The 17,164-nt window shown below is 42.4% G+C and overlaps 2 protein-coding genes and 1 pseudogene across 5 annotated transcripts in view; 2 read left to right on the forward strand and 1 right to left on the reverse strand.

Moving 5' to 3' along the window:
* EEFSEC (eukaryotic elongation factor, selenocysteine-tRNA specific) overlaps nt 1-17,164 on the forward strand; it is a 300,214-nt gene that overhangs the window by 3,897 nt on the left and 279,153 nt on the right. For 2 of the 4 annotated variants that reach the window (XM_053599611.1, XM_053599609.1), the window contains exon 1: nt 1,327-1,658. The exons of 1 other annotated variant lie outside the window; for it this stretch is intronic. In XM_053599611.1, coding sequence (XP_053455586.1) covers nt 1,355-1,658 — 304 coding nt within the window. In that variant the 5' untranslated portion in view covers nt 1,327-1,354. Of the gene's footprint in view, nt 1-1,319; nt 1,659-17,164 lie in introns of those variants that run through there. One more of the 4 variants, XM_053599608.1, reaches the window with a different exon arrangement.
* LOC128591840 (phosphatidylcholine:ceramide cholinephosphotransferase 2-like) lies at nt 1,538-8,338 on the forward strand (annotated as a pseudogene).
* LOC128591841 (nucleophosmin-like) lies at nt 11,922-13,119 on the reverse strand. The gene has a single exon (XM_053599612.1). It carries the CDS (start codon nt 13,026-13,028, stop codon nt 12,243-12,245), a length of 786 nt encoding a protein of 261 aa, XP_053455587.1. The 5' UTR covers nt 13,029-13,119; the 3' UTR covers nt 11,922-12,242.

The following is a 17,164-nucleotide window of genomic DNA, read 5'->3' on the forward strand; positions in this document are numbered from 1 at the left end:
ACTGCTGGAAGCACCAGGGAGTACTTACTGATAACACCATTATATCAGCTCCAGGCCTGGCTCATCACAGAGGGCAATTTGGGTGCCAGGCAGAATCCAGTGAATTTTGTGTTTGGCCATCACAGTGTTTTAAATTAAAAGTCAAATTAGTTGCTGACATGTAAAAGTGAAGTTTCATACAGAAACACTCTCTTCTCTTGACAAATGGAAGGATCGGTGATTTGGGGCTAGCATTCCCGCCTGGTAGCAATTGTCTGAGGCTGATCAATGGATGCTCTCTTTACATAGGACAAGTGTTCTCCAGCCCTCATCACTACCTGGCATCTGAGACTGAGGTAACTTCTCTTCTTTGAGTTTCCTGCCTGGCCAGAGCAGGCACTTACGTTAGTGAGTTCTGTTTGGTGACTGGTTGAAAAGCTTTTTGTTGTTCTATACACTTTCTCTTAGCCAAAAGGCCAAGAAGCAATTCTTTTTTTGGTTCTAGACATTTTTCAAAGTTTGGTTAGAGTTGTGGACCCTCTCTCTAGCACATGTAACTACACAACACACTTTATATACAGTTTGGAGCTCTACAGCCCCTCTTGAGGCCCAGCTACAGATTCTCAGGGCGAAAATAACATTGTCCTTTTCCTTCTTCAAGTCTTTTCCGGATCTTCCCATGGCTGGCTCCTTCTCCACACTGGAGCCTCAGCACAAATGGTAAGAACCAATGGCTACAGATCTTCCCTTAAGTAGTTGTCCTTCCCACCCAGTCCTTTTTATCTCTGCTTTTATTTTTCCTAGAAGCTGGTTCAATATTAGCTCACCTGTATACCGTCCAACTTGTCTCTCATGCCCTAGAATATATTAGGGGACCCTATCCCAACAGGAGAACAGTGTGTGCTACAAATAAGACCTCATTCAAGAAACTACTATTCGATAAACTTAAAAATGTACATCATTTTGTAAAAATCTAGTATGTACTTAATTTCAAAAAATGAACACTTTGTTAATTTTAAAGTTAACTTTTTAACGACTTTGTTGTATTTGCTCTTTGTTGAGCAGGCACTTAAAAGAATTCATTGAAACGAATGCATGGATGGGTGGAAGGGCAGGATCCCCCAATCTCGGGCTCCCGGAGGCTTCAGGAGTGAGGAGCCGGGTGGGAGAGCAGCCCTGTCGTTTCCTCAAGTCCTGTCTCCGGGGAACCCACTCCGTGCGCGCTCCTGGAGGTGCCCGCGGGCCCAGGGAGGAAGCTTCGCGGCCGGAACCGGAGCTCCCGGCGCGCCAGTTGCGGGGGGGCAGCTTAACGGGCCGGACCGCAGCAGCCGCCGGGGAGCTGAGGGGCGGGCGGGAGAGCGTTCCGAGCGGCGGCATGGCGGGGCGGCGGGTGAACGTGAACGTGGGCGTGCTGGGCCACATTGACAGCGGCAAGACGGCGCTGGCGCGGGCCTTGAGCACCACGGCCTCCACCGCAGCCTTTGACAAGCAGCCGCAGAGCCGCGAGCGCGGCATCACGCTGGACCTGGGCTTCTCGTGCTTCTCGGTGCCGCTGCCCGCGCGCCTGCGGTCGGCTCTGCCGGCGCCTGAGGCGGAGCCCGAGCTGGGCGAGCCGCTCCTTCAGGTCACGCTGGTTGACTGCCCGGGGCACGCCTCCCTCATCCGGACCATCATCGGCGGTGAGCGTGGGCGCGGGCGGGAGCCGGGTTCAGGGTGCGACCCCGCTGGAGCAGCTGCCCGGGAAGGGAGATGGTCCAGCCTGGCAGACGGGGGCCCTGAGCCCGCAGGGAAGCGTGTGACGGGTCCAAGGCTCCGCAGCGAGTGAGCAGAGGCTTGGGGGATCCGAACTCACAGCTGGCTAAGACAAAAGCGCGTCTCCCCAACACAGCCCAGCGCAAAACAAACCACACACATGTATTTATTTTAAAAACGTGCAAGACATTTTCAAGTTAACAGAGTTCAAAAGCTACCAAAGGTGTACCTAACGCCTCAAAGCAGCTCCCCACTCACCTGTCCTTTGGTCTCCTGGTTCCTGTTCCCAGAGTCAACCTCTATCCTCAGTTTCTTGTGTATCATTTCAAAAAAACTTCATGTCCATACAAGTATATCTGTGTCTATGTATAAACCCCCCTTTTCTTCTCTTTATTTTATTTTATTTTTTTTGAGACAGAGCCTCAGTTTGTTGCCGTCTGTAGAGTGCTGTAGCGTCACAGCTCACAGCAACCTCAAACTCTTGGGTTCAAGCGATTCTCTTGCCTCAGCCTCCCCAGTAGCTGGGACTACAGACCACAACAGCTCTCACTATTTTTAGAGAGAGTCACACTCTTGCTGAGGCTGGTTTCAAATCCATGAGCTCAGGCAATCCACCTGCCTCCAGAGTGCTAGGATTACAGGCGTGAGCCACCCTGCCAGCCTAGAAATTGTTTTGTTTTTAGGAAAAAATGATATAGTCACGTAAGCACATGGCATAAAAGTGTCTACTTGTCACTGCTGACTTTCCCTGATTACATTCCTTCCATTTCCTTCTGTTTCCTTCCTGAAATATTCTTTTCTTTTTTTTTTTTTTTGTAGAGACAGAATCTCACTTTATGGCCCTTGGTAGAGTGCCGTGGCCTCACACAGCTCACAGCAACTTCCAATTCCTGGGCTTAAGGATTCTCTTGCCTCAGCCTCCCTAGCAGCTGGGACTACAGGCGCCCGCCACAACGCCCGGCTATTTTTTGGTTGCCGTTTGGCCGGGGCCGGGTTTGAACCCACCACCCTCGGTACATGGGGCCGGCGCCCCATCGACTGAGCCACGGGCGCCGCCCTCCTTCCTGAAATATTCTATACACCTACAAGAACCTATGGGAATATGTGTAGATTGGGTGGCTATTATTAGTTTGGTGGCATATGGCCTCACTGCTCACTGGACATTCTGGGTCCTAGCTATAGTGATGAGTTTAAGTACACAGGTGGGAAACCTTTTCATGTTGGAAGACCATATTTAGCTATAATCAAATAAGGCCTCGTTCAACAAACTTCTATTAGATATACTTAAAAATGTACATTATTTTGTAACAATCTATTTTGTACTTAATTTCAAAAAATGAAATCTTTGTTAATTTTAAAGTTATCTTTTTAATGACTTTGTTGTATTTGCTTTTTGTTAAAAAGCATTTGAATATTTGGGTTGCAGCAATTTTAGTTGATACTTTAGATGTGTATCAGTCTTTTGTGACCTTAAGAGAGTCTTGATTTGGGCCAGGCAGGAGAATGTAGATCTGCAGGAGTAAAGTGATAGAAAAAAGCAAGAAAGCATTTTTTAGCATATTGCTGAAGGCCTATTTATTCTACTGCATTTTTCCATATTTTAATTGAATCTTTCTTAGCATCATATATTGACTCTAAAATGTCATCTACTGAGAGCTCACTCAATTCCATATGTAGTTTTCTTTTTTTTTTTCATATGTAGTTTTCTTTAGGTGCTTTGATGGTGTTAACTAAATGAGGCTGAAATACTAATTTGAGTGTAATGTCATGATTCTCAAAGTCTGTGAACCTTTCATTGTATTTTCCAATTAATAAGTCTATAATAGTTGTGTATTCGTCAGATGATTTTTATACATGTAACTCATCCTGCTAATCAATGATCTTTGCTTGGAAATTCTGGAAACGGTTCTTCCAGAATTTACTTTTGGAGAAGCTTTTTTTGAAATGCTTGGATTTTTGCCACATATAATATATAGTTAGTTTCACCTTACAAAGAAATATTCAGATTATTTTGATGTGATACTGTATCAAATACTGCATTCCTATAGAAATCTTCTCAATAATTCTCATTGCTGATTCTGTTATTCATAAAATTTAACTGTTCTTACAGAGATAAAATTTTGGCTAATACCTGTTCCTGTGATAGCCAACTCATTTTAGAATGATGGGGCAAATCCACGCTGAATACCTCATTGTTCAACTTTAGCATGTTATGAAACTGATGGATACATTTGCACTAGTATAGTTAACAGTACTTATAACTTGTTGCAAAGTGTCACTTAATAGCTTTAGCACAGAGATTTTGCTGATGAAAGATACAATGAAAAGAAATGAGAGCATCTGTATCTTTTTTTTTTTTTTTTTTAATTTGGCCGGGGCTGGGTTTGAACCCGCCACCTCCGGCATATGGGACCGGCGCCCTACCCGCTGAGCCACAGGCGCCACCCCTCGAGAGCATCTGTATCTGTTAATACTTTTTTTTAAATCTGGGAAATAAACCCTTCATATTTTCCTGTCATGGAAAGTGCACCATCTGTACATACATACTCCCTCACCACACCCTCACCACATTTACCAAATTCAGTTCAACTTCACAGCATTTATCTTGAAAGTTGTATTCATTCCCCATGTTCTGTTTGCAAGGGTGCCCAAAGTAAGTGACTGTGGTAAAGAAAATCTTCTGTTATGACCTGAAGTATAAAACCTGTGCCAAGCCAGTAGTATCAGTTGATGCATCCAAAGTGCTTGAATAATATGTATTTTCCTTCTGAAGTATTACATGAAGTTCTATTAAGTTGAAGGCTAATTCATGCTGTTGGTCAGTTATGGTTCTTGAAAGAGGCAGTTGTTTGTACTTTGAAACAATATCAGGGTCCAAGCATCCTACAACTTTGACAATGTATTCTTTTACAATTTCTACATCATGAATGGCTTCCATTTTTATAAAAACTACTTTACAGTTTCCTTTAATGGCATTATTTCCAGGTCTTATTGCTGCCTGAAAGAATTGTCTTCACTTTTGCTTTTCATCTTTTAATTTCTGCAACACCAACCTTTCCTGTCAGTCCCTCTATTTAAAATTCTTATGGTCCTTAATGAGTGTTACAATGCTGATGAGCTTTAATTGCGTTAATGTCGATGCTGCAGTATCTCTAAGCAAGCAAATATCATCTCTAGCAGAAACAAGATTATATTGCAATTCCCAATGTTCATTAAAGATATCTGTTTTCTGGGCAGCGCCTGTGGCTCAAGGAGTGGGGCGCCGGTCCCATATGCCGGAGGTGGTGGGTTCAAACCCAGCCCCGGCCAAAAAAAAAAGATATCTGTTTTCTTTTTTCAGCATTCTCTTCGGCTTCTTTTTTTTTTTTGGGGACAGAGTCTCAAGTTGTCCTCCTCGGTAGAGTGCAGTGGCATCACAGCTCACAGCAACCTCCAACTCTTGGGTTCAAGTGATTCTCCTGCCTCTGCCTCCCAAGTACCTGGGACTACAGGTGCCCACCACAATGCCTGGTTGTTTTTTGGTTGCAGCCGTCATTGTTGTTTGGCGGGCCAGGGCTGGGGTCGAACCTGTCAGCTCAAGTGTATATGGCTGGCACTTTAGTTGGTTGAGCCACAGGCGCCATCTCTTGGGCTTCTTTGACATGATGGGCTGTTAGGCAAACAGAATTAAAAAATACTGTTTTGCATTTCTCTGATGATTAAGGATGATGAGCATTTTTTCATGTGTCTGTAGGCCATGCGCCTGTCTTCTTCAGGGAAGTTTCTCTTCAAGTCCCTTGCCCCACCCTGAGATGGGATCACTTGTTCTTTTCTTGCTAATACTTTTGAGTTCTCTGTGGATTCTGGTTATTAAACCTTTGTTGGAGACATAACCTCCCACTGAATGTTTTTAATTGGCATATTGAAGATCAAATGATGGTAAGTAGCTGGGTTCATCTCTTGGTTCTCCATTCTGTTCCATACATCTACCTCTCTGTTTTTGTGCCAGTGCCATGCTGTTTTGATCACTATGGATTTATAGTATAGTCTGAGGTCTGGTAGTGTGATTCTTCCTGATTTGTTTTTATTTCTGAGTAATGTCTTGGCTATTCAGGGATTTTTCTGATTCTTGTTTTTTTTTTTTTTTTGATTTTTCTGATTCTGTATAAAATGAAGTATTATTTCTGGGGGATCTTTAAAGTATGACAGTGGTTCTTTAACGGAATATTGCAGCCGCGGGGGCCGACTGGGGCGGAGAGACCCCGCCCTGCCTGTGCTCCGCTGCATGGCCGGCGAGTGTGGCCTTGGCAAGAGTGCAGCCTTGGCAAGGGCTGCGGCTGCTGGAGGAGCCCGGAGAGCTGCTTCCCCTCGTGGGGCCCAGGTGCGGGAGGGCAAGACCCCAGCAAACTTTCTGGCGGCAGCGGTGTCTCCTGGCAGATCCCCTTCCCCAGCAGCAAGTGCCTTCAGCTGGGAGCATCTGGAGCCCCGGCTCTGAGGGAGACAGAGTCTCACTTTATTGCCCTCAGTAGAGTGCGGTGATGTCATAGCTCACAGCAACCTCTAGCTCCTGGGCTTAGGCGATTCTTTTGCCTCAGCCTCCCGAGTAGCTGGGACTACAGGCGCTGCATCTGGTGTTTTTTCATGGTTTCATTGCTTGTGAAAGCTGTCATCCACTGGTCCTTTACTGCTCTTCTCAGAAAGGATCTGCACAAGACTGGGAATGTTGATTGCTGAAAGGACCAAGGTGGAGTCTGCTTGCTGCCATCTGGAAACAGTGAGATAGTATCATCTTTTTGGGAGAAGAGTTGGCTTCCTTTCCTGAAAGTGGTGAGTGTGCAGCAGACAGATGTGTGAATGAAGTGAACAATACGTCTCTGCCTGTTACATTCTATATCAGGAAACAGCAGTTCATTGTAAGAGTTCATATGGATCTTGGACAAAAAAGGATTTAAGATAGTTAAATTTTCCACAAAGAACAAGAACTTCACCATCCCTTTTTTGATCTGAAGGCTGGGAGACAATGGATACCATAGAGAGAGCAAAACTGGAAGAGCATCTAGAAAATCAAACCAATGGCCCTGCCAGTGCTTACACTGGACCACCCGAGCCTGCTGAAGAAGAAGACAAAAATGGCAGTGGTAAACCTAAGAGCTTATCTAATGGGCTGTGAAATGGCACCAGAAAGTATCCGGACTACATTCAAATTGCTACGCCTGCTGAACCAAGGAACAAATTTCCCCTAGAGTGGTGGAAGACGGGCATTGCCTTCATATATGCGGCCTTCAACCTTGTCCTAACAACTGTCATGATTACGGTCCTCCACGAGAGGGTCCCTCCCAAGGAGCTCCGCCCTCCGCTCCCCGACAAGTTTTTTGATTATGTTGATCGGGTGAAATGGGCATTTTCTGTATCAGAAATAAATGGGATTATTTTATTTGGCTTATGGATCACCCAGTGCTTGTTTCTGAGATACAAGTCAATAGTGAGGCACAGATTATTTTTTATCCTAGGAACTTTGTACCTATATCACCATATCAGAATGTATGTTACTACTATACCTGTACCTGGAATGCATTTCCAGTGTGCTCCAAAGCTCAATGGAGAATCTCAGGCAAAAATATAACAGATTCTAGCCGGGCGTTGTGGCGGGCGCCTGTAGTCCCAGCTACTCGGGAGGCTGAGGCAAGAGAATCGCTTAGGCCCAGGAGCTGGAGGTTGCTGTGAGCTGTGTGAGGCCACGGCACTCTACCGAGGGCCATAAAGTGAGACTCTGTCTCTACAAAAAAAAAAAAAAAATATATATATATATAACAGATTCTATGGTTGATTTCTGGTGGTGGATTGTCCATAACTGGATCACATATCTTATGTGGAGATTTCCTCTTCAGTGGTCATACAGTTTCACTGACACTTACTTATTTGATCATTAAAGAATATTTGCCTGGCCACTTCTGGTGGTATCACTTAACCTGCAGGCTCCTGTGTGCTCCTGGGATCATCTGCATTCTTGTAGCCCATGAACATTATACTATTGATGTAATCATTGCTTATTATGTCACAAAACTGCTGTTTTGGTGGTACCATTCAATGGCCAATGAAAAGAACTTGAAGGTTTCTTCACAGACTAATTTCTTGTCTCGGGCATGGTGGTTCCCTATCTTTTATTTTTTTGAGAAAAATGTACAAGGCTCAATTCCTTGCTGCTTCTCATGGCCACTGTCTTGGCCTCCTGGCTGCTTCAAATCATCTTGCAAAAAGTATTCACGGGTTAAGAAGTTCGGTGAAGATAATGAGAAATCTAGCTGAGAAGCAAAACAGGGGCAACAGTTCTTTTACCCAAAGAGTTAACGCTATAACCCAAGATATAGTTTTGTTCCTTTAATTTTAGGAGAACTGACTGGCAAATGAAGAAGTGGACCAAATTTTGTGTAAATGATTAGAAAGATGAACAGAGTATTACCTTTAACTGGTTTTTTATTCATCCTGACAAAGATATATTCTCCTGCAGCTCTTCCTTCATTGGTGACAAGCCTTCAAACTGGGATCTTACTAATGAGCTTGTTAAAGGGTGCCAGAGAACATAGCATTCTTCTCTTTAGTCTTTCTCCACTAAAACCCTCTACTTCAGAATTTTTTTCCTCCCAAGGTCAGAAAAATTTGTTAGTGTTTTAAATAAATTATCTGGATATAAAAAAATAAAATAAAATTGTATATTGCTTTGGGTAGTATGGACATTTTAACGATGTTGATTCTTCCAGCCATGAACTTGGTATGTTTTTCCTTTCTTTTGGAAAGATGTTTGGAGATCACTTAGGGATCTAAAAATAGACCTGCTATACAATCCTTCAGTTCCTCTACTAGGTATATATCCAGAAGACCAAAAATCACATTATAACAAAGATATTTGTACCGGAATGTTTATTGCAGCCCAATTCATAATTGCTAAGTTGGGGAAGAAGCCCAAGTGCCCATTGACCTATGAATGGATTAATAAATTGTGGTGAATAAGCTTCACCACAATTATTGTGAAGCTTTAAGGCTTCACAATATTCCATATGTACAATGGAATATGTACAATATGGAATATGTACAATATTCCATATGTACAATATGGAATATTGTGAAGCCTTAAAGAAAGATGGAGACATTACCTCTTTCATGTTTACATGGATGGAGCTGGAACATATTCTTCTTCTTCTTTTTTTTTTTTGTAGAGACAGAGTCTTACTGTACCGCCCTCGGGTAGAGTGCCGTGGCGTCACACGGCTCACAGCAACCTCTAACTCTAGGGCTTACATGATTCTCTTGCCTCAGCCTCCCGTGCAGCTGGGACTATAGGCACCTGCCACAATGCCCAGCTATTTTTTTGTTGCAGTTTGGCCAGGGCTGGGTTTGAACCCACCACCCTCAGCATACGGGGCCGGCGCCCTACTCACTGAGCCACAGGCACTGCCCGGAACATATTCTTCTTAGTAAAGTATCTCAAGAATGGAAGAAAAAGTATCCAATGTACTCAGCCCTACTGTGAAACCAACTTATAAACACCCACACTTTCTTTTTTTTTTTTTTTTTTTTTTTGTGATTTTTGGCTGGGGCTGGGTTTGAACCCACCACCTCCGGCATATGGGACCGGCGCCCTACACCTTGAGCCACAGGCACCACCCCACCCACACTTTCATATGAAAGCTATAACCCAACTATAGCCGAAGAAGAAGAGGAGAAGGAGGGGCGGGGGGGATCACACCTACAGTGCATTTTACAAGGATACAAGTTAAATCTACTAAGTGTAGAATATAAATGTCTGAACACAATAACAAGAAAATGCCATGAAGGCTATGTTAACCAGTTTGATGGAAGTATTTCAAATTGTATATAAAACCAGCACATTGTACCCCACAATTGCATTAATGTACACAGCTATGATTTAATAAATTAAAAAAAGGAAAAAAATAAAGAAAAATACTGTTGCTGTGCAAACTATTCACAAATTCCACTTCAAACAGAAACACAGTGTACCACTGTCAAAAGCTGATAACAGACTGGCTACTTGACTCCCATAAACTCATCAACCAGCCTTGTGAAGTAGTGGTGCCTGTCAGGTGGGGAAGTTAGAACTGAATCATGAGCATAGCAGCTGTCAATTTAGCCCCTCTGGCTCACTAATGTTCTAATTGTGCCGGTCATTCCGGGGGGATTATTTTGTTGAAACTTGTTTTATTCTTTTGTATTTAATTTTTGTTTATTTATTTAATTTGTTTATTATTTTGTTTATTTATCTGTTGATTTTTGAGACAGAGTCTCACTCTGTTGCCCAGGCTAGAGTGCCAAGATGTCAGCCTAGCTCATAGCAACCTCAAACTCCTAGGTTCAAGCCATCCTGCTTCAGCCTTCTGAGTAGCTGGGACTATAGTTGTCTACCGTAATGCCCAGCTAGTTTTTCTATTTTTAGTAGAGATGGGGGTCTTGTTCTTGCTCAGCCTGGTCTTGAACTCCCTGAGCTCAAGAGATCCTCTTGCCTTGTCCTCCCAGAGTGCCAGGATTACAGGTGTGGGTCACTGTGCTTGGCCCTTCTTTGGTATTTTAAATACGTTCATTTTAAAAATAAAATACAAATATAAAAGAAAAACAAAAATGTTTTAATAAAAACAAGAGGACTTTTCCTAAGGACCTAGAAGGCCACGTGTGGCCGTAAGGTGGCAGTTTCCCATCCCTGGTTAAATACATACAATACTTTCTTTCTTCTCCTTTTTTTTTTTTTTTTTTTTGAGACAGAATCTCACTTTGTCTCCCTCAGTAGAGTGCTGTGGCATCATACCTCACAACAGCCTCAAACTCCTGGGCTCAAGCTTTTCTCTTGCCTCAGCTTCCCTGGTAGCTGGGACTACAGGCACCTACCACAATGGCCAGGTATTTTTTTTTGTTTTTGTTTTTGTTTAGTAGGCCCTGGCTGGGTTTGAACCTGCCAGCCCTGGAACATGTGGTGCCCTAACTACTGAGGTATGGGCGCCCTTCATCTTTGTTACTTCCCAGCTCTCCCATGCCTCAGGCAGTCTGAGATCCTTTTCCCATTTTACAGTAGAAGAAATAGAGGTTTGAAGAGGTGAAGGGACTTGCTCAAGGTCAAGCTATTGAAGGTGTTCTACTCAACTCATGTTTTAGTCATCAGTGAGGGGCACATGGTTCTCTACCCTTTGCCTTTCTTTTATAACTGAATTGTTTGGTCACATTCAAATACATTTTAGAACATATACTCTGAACCACTTCAGGTAGAAGGCACAGAATTCAAAAAAAAGAAAGCAAATTTTTAGTCTTTTCTGGTAAGTAATGAAGGGAAGTGAGGAAGGGCATAATTTTCGAGTCAGACAAAACTAGGCTTGAAGCCTGGCTCTCCTTTTTACTAGTTATATGATCTTTGAACCTGATTCTGGACCTTCTACACACTGACAGCTAGTGGGAACTGCAACTGTTTTTTGGCTTGCCTTTTCTTGTATATTTGCTACTTATTGGGTAAACCCTGGCAATATTTCAGGCTCTTTCTTTTCCTTTGTCTTTTTTTTTCTTGGCAGAATCTTGCTCTGTCACCTGGACTAGCGTGCCAGGTCATTAGCCTAGCTCACAGCAACTTCAAACTCTTGGGTTCAAGTGATTCTCCCACCTCAACCTCTTGAGTAGCTGGGAGTACAGGCACCTGCCACTATGCCTGGCTAATTTTTCCCTTTTTAAGTAGTCATCAGAAAAATTACTCTTTGTTCCACAGGCTTCAGAATTGATGTTGTGTTCACAGGCACAAAAACAGCATTAATCTCTTAAAAAGAGATCTCTTAAAAAGAGTAATTCCCTTTTTAAGTAGAGACAGGATCTTGCTCTTGCTCAGTCTGGTCTTGAACTCTTGAGCTCAAGAGATCCTCTCACTTTGGCCAAAGTGCTAGGATTACAGGCATGAGCCACCACTCCTACCCTCAACACTTTTTCATTATTACTGTATCTGTTATGATGATCCATGATTCATGATCTTTGATGCTACCATTGTAATTATTTTCAGATACCATAAACAGTATGCATATAAGATAGCAAACTTAGTAAATAAATAAATGTGTGTGTTCCACCAACTGCACCTCCCTGGGGCCTTCCTGTTCCCTGAGTCACAGCAGTACTAAAATTAGGCCAATTGAAAACCCTACCTATGTTTCTTTTTTTTTTTTTTTATTTGAGTCATTCAAATATTTATTGAGCAGCTAGGGAGATACAAAGGTAATTTAAAACATCGTCAAAGAGGTGAGGCAAGTGCACAGGTAATGGAAAGCATACGCAAGTATCATTCACAGTCAAAAAGAGAGTGCTTTAGGAAATCAAAGTGAGATTGTTTCCAGCCTGGAAGGGGGCGTGGGTAGCAAATCAGGAAAGGGGGATTGAGATTAAAATAGAAGACTTCAGTCTGGATTGTTGATGATACTCAGTATGGACTACATTTGTCTCTCCTTTTCCTCTCTCCCCATCTTTGGGCTTAATTTACCAGTAGTGCCCAGGAATGTTCAATGCGCTTTTTCTATACTTGCTTGCATTTTTGCCTTAATGTCTTCTACAGAACTAGGTCCTTTTGGTGTTTTAGTTTTTTCCTGTTTTTTGAAGGATTCTTGACCTTTTGATCTCGGTGTTGATGGTTTTGAATCCTTTCCATTCTGGTTTGATTTTTGTGCATTTTTGGCTGGAGTGTCTCGCACAGATTTCTTCACTGGAGCTTTTTCTTCAGTTTCCTCATCATCAAAATCATCATCATCATCATCATCTTCTTCATCATCATCGTCTTCATCATCATCATCATCATCTTCATCTTCATCAGCAGCAAGTTTTACTTTTTTCTGTGGAACTTTGCTTCCACTTCCAGGAGCAGATCGCTTTCCAGACATACTTAAGAGTTTCACATCCTCCTCCTCTTCATATTCTGACTCTGCATCTTCTTCCACAGCTACTAAGTGCTGCCCACTAATATGCACAGGCCCTGAACCACACTTCAACCGTAAGACCACCGGTGGTGTTATTTCAAAGCCCCCAAGAGAAACCGTTGGCTGTACAGACATTTTCAAAGTTGCCAGTGTTACTTTAATTGGACTGCCTTCATAATTCATTGCCTCTGCTTCAACAATGTGCAACTCATCCTTTGCACCAGCCCCTAAACTGACCGTTCTTAAAGATAACTGGTGCTCATTTTCATCATTATCCACCTTAAAGTGATAATCTTTGTCGGCCTTTAGTTCACAACCGAAAAGATAGTTCTGAGGCCTCAAGGGGCTCATGTCCATGTCCATCGAATCTTCCATGAGGTGGTGGCACGCACTTAGGTGGGGGAGAAGGCGGACGGAGATAAACGAGTACTGCTCCAAGGAACAGCCGCGCAGGACGGAATCACTCCAGGGAGCTACCTATGTTTCACATCTCTCACTTTAAATGAAAAACTAGGAATGATTAAACTTAGGAAGGTATGAAAACCAAGATAAGCTAAACACTGGGCCTCTTATATCAAACAGTTCGCCAAGTTGTGAATGCAAAGGATAAAAGTGCTACTCCAGTGAACACTTTTGATAAGTGATAAGAAAGCAAAACAGCCTTCTTGCTGTCAGGGAGAAAGTTTTAGTGGGTGTAAATAGATCTGATCAGCTACAACATTCCTTAAGCCAAAGCCTAATCCAGAGCAAGGACCTAACTTTCTGGTCCTTGAAAAGGCTAAAAGAGGTGAGGTAGCTGCAGAAGAAAAGATTGAACCTAGTGGAGGCTTAGGGAAAGAAGCTGTGTCTAGAACATAAAGTGAAAGATCAAGGCATCAAGTGCTGATGGAGAAGCTGCAGGAAGTTATCCAGAAGCTTTAGTTAGGATCCTTGATGAAGGCAGCTACACTGAACAACAGATATTCAATGTAAATGACACAGCCTGCTTGGAAGAAGACACATCTGGGATTTTCATAGCTAGAGAGAAGTCATTGCCTGGCTACAAAGCTTCAAAGGACAGGCTGAGTTTTGTTAGGAGCTAATGTTTCTGGTGACTTAAGTTGAAGCCAGTCCTCATTTACCATTCCAAAAAGCCTAGAGCCCTTAAGAATTTTGCTAAGTCTACCTTGCCTGTGCTCTTTATATATGCACAGCCTGGATGATAGCACCTTTGTTCACTACGGTTTACTGAATATTTTAAGCCAATGATTGAGACCTACTTCACAGAAAAAGATTCCTTTCAAAATGTTACCGCTCATTTACAATACTCAGGATCTCTGGCAGAGATGTGCAAAGAGATTAATGCTGTTTTTGTGCCTGTGGAACAAAGAGTAATTTTGACTTTCAAGTCTTATTATTTAAGAAATACAATTCATAAGGTCGTGCATATCTGCCGTAGATAGTGTTTCTCTGATGGATCTGGGCAAAGTAAGTTGAAAACCTGGAAAAGGATTCATTATTCTAGATGCCATTAAGAACAGTAGTGATTCATGGGAAGGGGTCCAAATATCAACATTAACAGGACTTTGGAAGAAGTTGATTCCAATCTACATGGATGACTTTGAGGGGTTCAAGACTTCATTGGAGGAAATAACTACAGAGGGAGTGGAAATGGCAAGAGAACCAGCATTAGAAGTGGGGCCTGAAGATGTGCCTGAATCACTTCAATTTCATGACCAAACTTGAATGGATGAGTTCTTTCTTTCTTTCTTTTTTTTTTTTTGAGACAGAGTCTCACTATGTCGCCCTGGGTAGAGTGCTATGAGATCACAGCTCACAGCAACCTCAAACTGTTGGGCTTAAGCGATTCTCTTGCCTTAGCTTCCCAAGTAGCTGGGACTACAGGTGCCCACCACAACACCCGGCTGTTTTCTTACTGTAGTTGTCATTGTTTGGCAGGCCCAGGCAGGGTTGGAACCCGCCAGCCCCAGTATATGTGGCTGGCACCCTGGCCTCTGAGTACAGACGCCGAGCCAGGATGAATGATTTCCTATGGATGAGCAAAGGAAGTGGTTTCTTAAGATGGGATCAACTTCTGGTGAAGATGCTGTGAACATTATTGAAATGACAAAGAATTTAGATAATTTAGAATATTGTATCAACTTAGTTGATAAAGCAGTAGCTGGGTTTGAGAGGATTGACCCCAATTTTGAAAGACTTTCTGCTTTTGGTAGGTAAAGTGCTATCAAACAGCACCACATGCTACAGAGAAATCTTTTGTGAAAGGAAAAGTCAGTCAGTGTGGCCAGCTTTATTGTTGTCTTATTTATTGTAGATATTGTTACATATACCCCGACCTTTCAGCAACCACCAACCTGATCAGTTAGCAGCCATCAACATCGAGGCAAGACCTTCCACTGGCAAAAAAGATTGTGACTTGTGAAGGCTTAGATGTTTATTAGCATTTTTTAGCAATACATTATTTTTTAATTTATTGTTTTAATTTATGTTTTTTTAGACATCTTACATATTAGGCTATGGCATACTTATAGACTACAGTATAGTGTAAATATAATATAACTTTTATATACATTAGGAAACCAAAAAATTTGTGTGATTTGCTTTATTGCCCTAGTCACTGTATTGTGGTGGTCTATATTCAGACCTGCTATATCTTTGAGGTTTGCCTGTATGCATGTATAGAGAAACTCTTCATATGACAAAACGTTCTTGCCTGATTCTATGTAACCCAAATTGTAATACCTCCCAAAATTTGACCAGTCCTTGATTTAGACTATAAAAACATAGAAGAAAAGGAATGTTTCTATTCTTTAAAAAAAAAAAAAAAATTTTTTTTTTTTATTGTTGGGGATTCATTGAGGGTACAAGAAACCAGATTACACTGATTGCATTTGTTAGGTAAAGTCCCTCTTACAATTGTGCCTTGCCCTCAAAATGTGGGTCACACACTAAGACTCTACCCCACCATTCCCTCTCTCTGCTCTTCCTTTCCTCCAACTGCCTCCCTCCTTCTCTGCTCTCCCCTTCCCCCGCCCCCCCAATGTGTTATTAATTGTCCTCATATCAAAATTGAGTACATAGGATTCATGCTTCTCCATTCTTGGGATGCTTTACTAAGAATAACGTGTTTCACTTCCATCCAGGTTAATACAAAGGATGTAAAGTCTCCATCTTTTTTAATGGCTGAATAGTATTCCATGGTATACATATACCACAGCTTGTTAATCCATTCGTGGGTTGGGGGGCATTTAGGCTGTTTCCACATTTGACAGTTGTAAATTGAGCTGTGATAAAGAATCTAGTGCAAGTGTCCTTATAGTAAAAGGATTTTTTTTCCTTCTGGGGAGATAGCCAGTAATGGGATTACAGGATCAAATGGGAGGTTAAGCTTGAGTTCTTTGAGGGTTCTCCATACTTCCTTCCAAAAGGGTTGTATTAGTTTGCAGTCCCACCAGCAGTGTAAAAGTGTTCCCTTCTCTCCACATCCACGCCAGCATCTGCAGTTTTGAGATTTTGTGATGTGGGCCATTCTCACTGGGGTTAGATGATATCTCAGGGTGGTTTTGATTTGCATTTCTCTAATAGATAGGGATGATGAACATTATTTCATGTGTTTGCTAGCTATTCGTCTGTCTTCTTTTTTTTTTTTTTTTTCTTGTAGAGACAGAGTCTCACTGTACCACCCTCGGGTAGAGTGCCGTGGCGTCACACGGCTCACAGCAACCTCTAACTCTTGGGCTTACGCGATTCTCTTGCCTCAGCCTCCCAAGCAGCTGGGACTATAGGCGCCCGCCACAACGCCCGGCTATTTTTTTTTTTTTTGTTGCAGTTTGACCGGGGCTGGGTTTGAACCCGCCACCCTCAGCATATGGGGCCGGCGCCCTACTCACTGAGCCACAGGAGCCGCCCTCGTCTGTCTTCTTTAGAGAAGGTTCTATTCATCTCTTTTCCTCATTGATATATGGGATTGTTGGCTTTTTTCATGTGGATTCATTTGAGTTCTCTATAGATCCTAGTTATCAAGCTTTTGTCTGATTCAAAATATGCAAATATCCTTTCCCATTGTTTAGGTTGTCTATTTGCTTTGGTTGTTGTCTTCTTAGCTGTACAGAAGCTTTTCAGTTTAATTAAGTCCCATTTGTTTATTTTCGTTGTTGCAGTTGCCATGGCAGACGTCTTCATAAAGTCTTTCCCCAGGCTGATATCTTCCAGTGTTTTTCCTATGCTTTCCTTAAGGATTTTTATCGTTTCATGCATTAAATTTAAGTCCTTTATCCATCTTGAATCAATTTTTGTGAGTGGAGAAAGGTGTGGGTCCAGTTTTAGTCTTTTACATGTGGATATCTAGTTCTCCCAGCACCATTTATTGAATAGAGAGTCTTTCCCCTAGTGTATGTTATTGTTTGGTTTATCGAAGATTAGGTGATTGTAAGATGTTAGTTTCATTTCCTAGTTTTCTATTCAATTCCAAATGTGTGTATGTCTCTATTTTTGTGCCAGTACCATGCTGT

This window comes from Nycticebus coucang, chromosome 8 (genome assembly GCF_027406575.1).
Source record: "Nycticebus coucang isolate mNycCou1 chromosome 8, mNycCou1.pri, whole genome shotgun sequence".
In the NCBI taxonomy this organism is placed as follows: domain Eukaryota; kingdom Metazoa; phylum Chordata; class Mammalia; order Primates; family Lorisidae; genus Nycticebus; species Nycticebus coucang.

Excerpts from the sequence above, each read along its gene's own strand:
- LOC128591841 (XM_053599612.1), bottom strand. The coding sequence starts at position 13,028 with ATGGAAGATTCGATGGACATGGACATGAGCCCCTTGAGGCCTCAGAAC.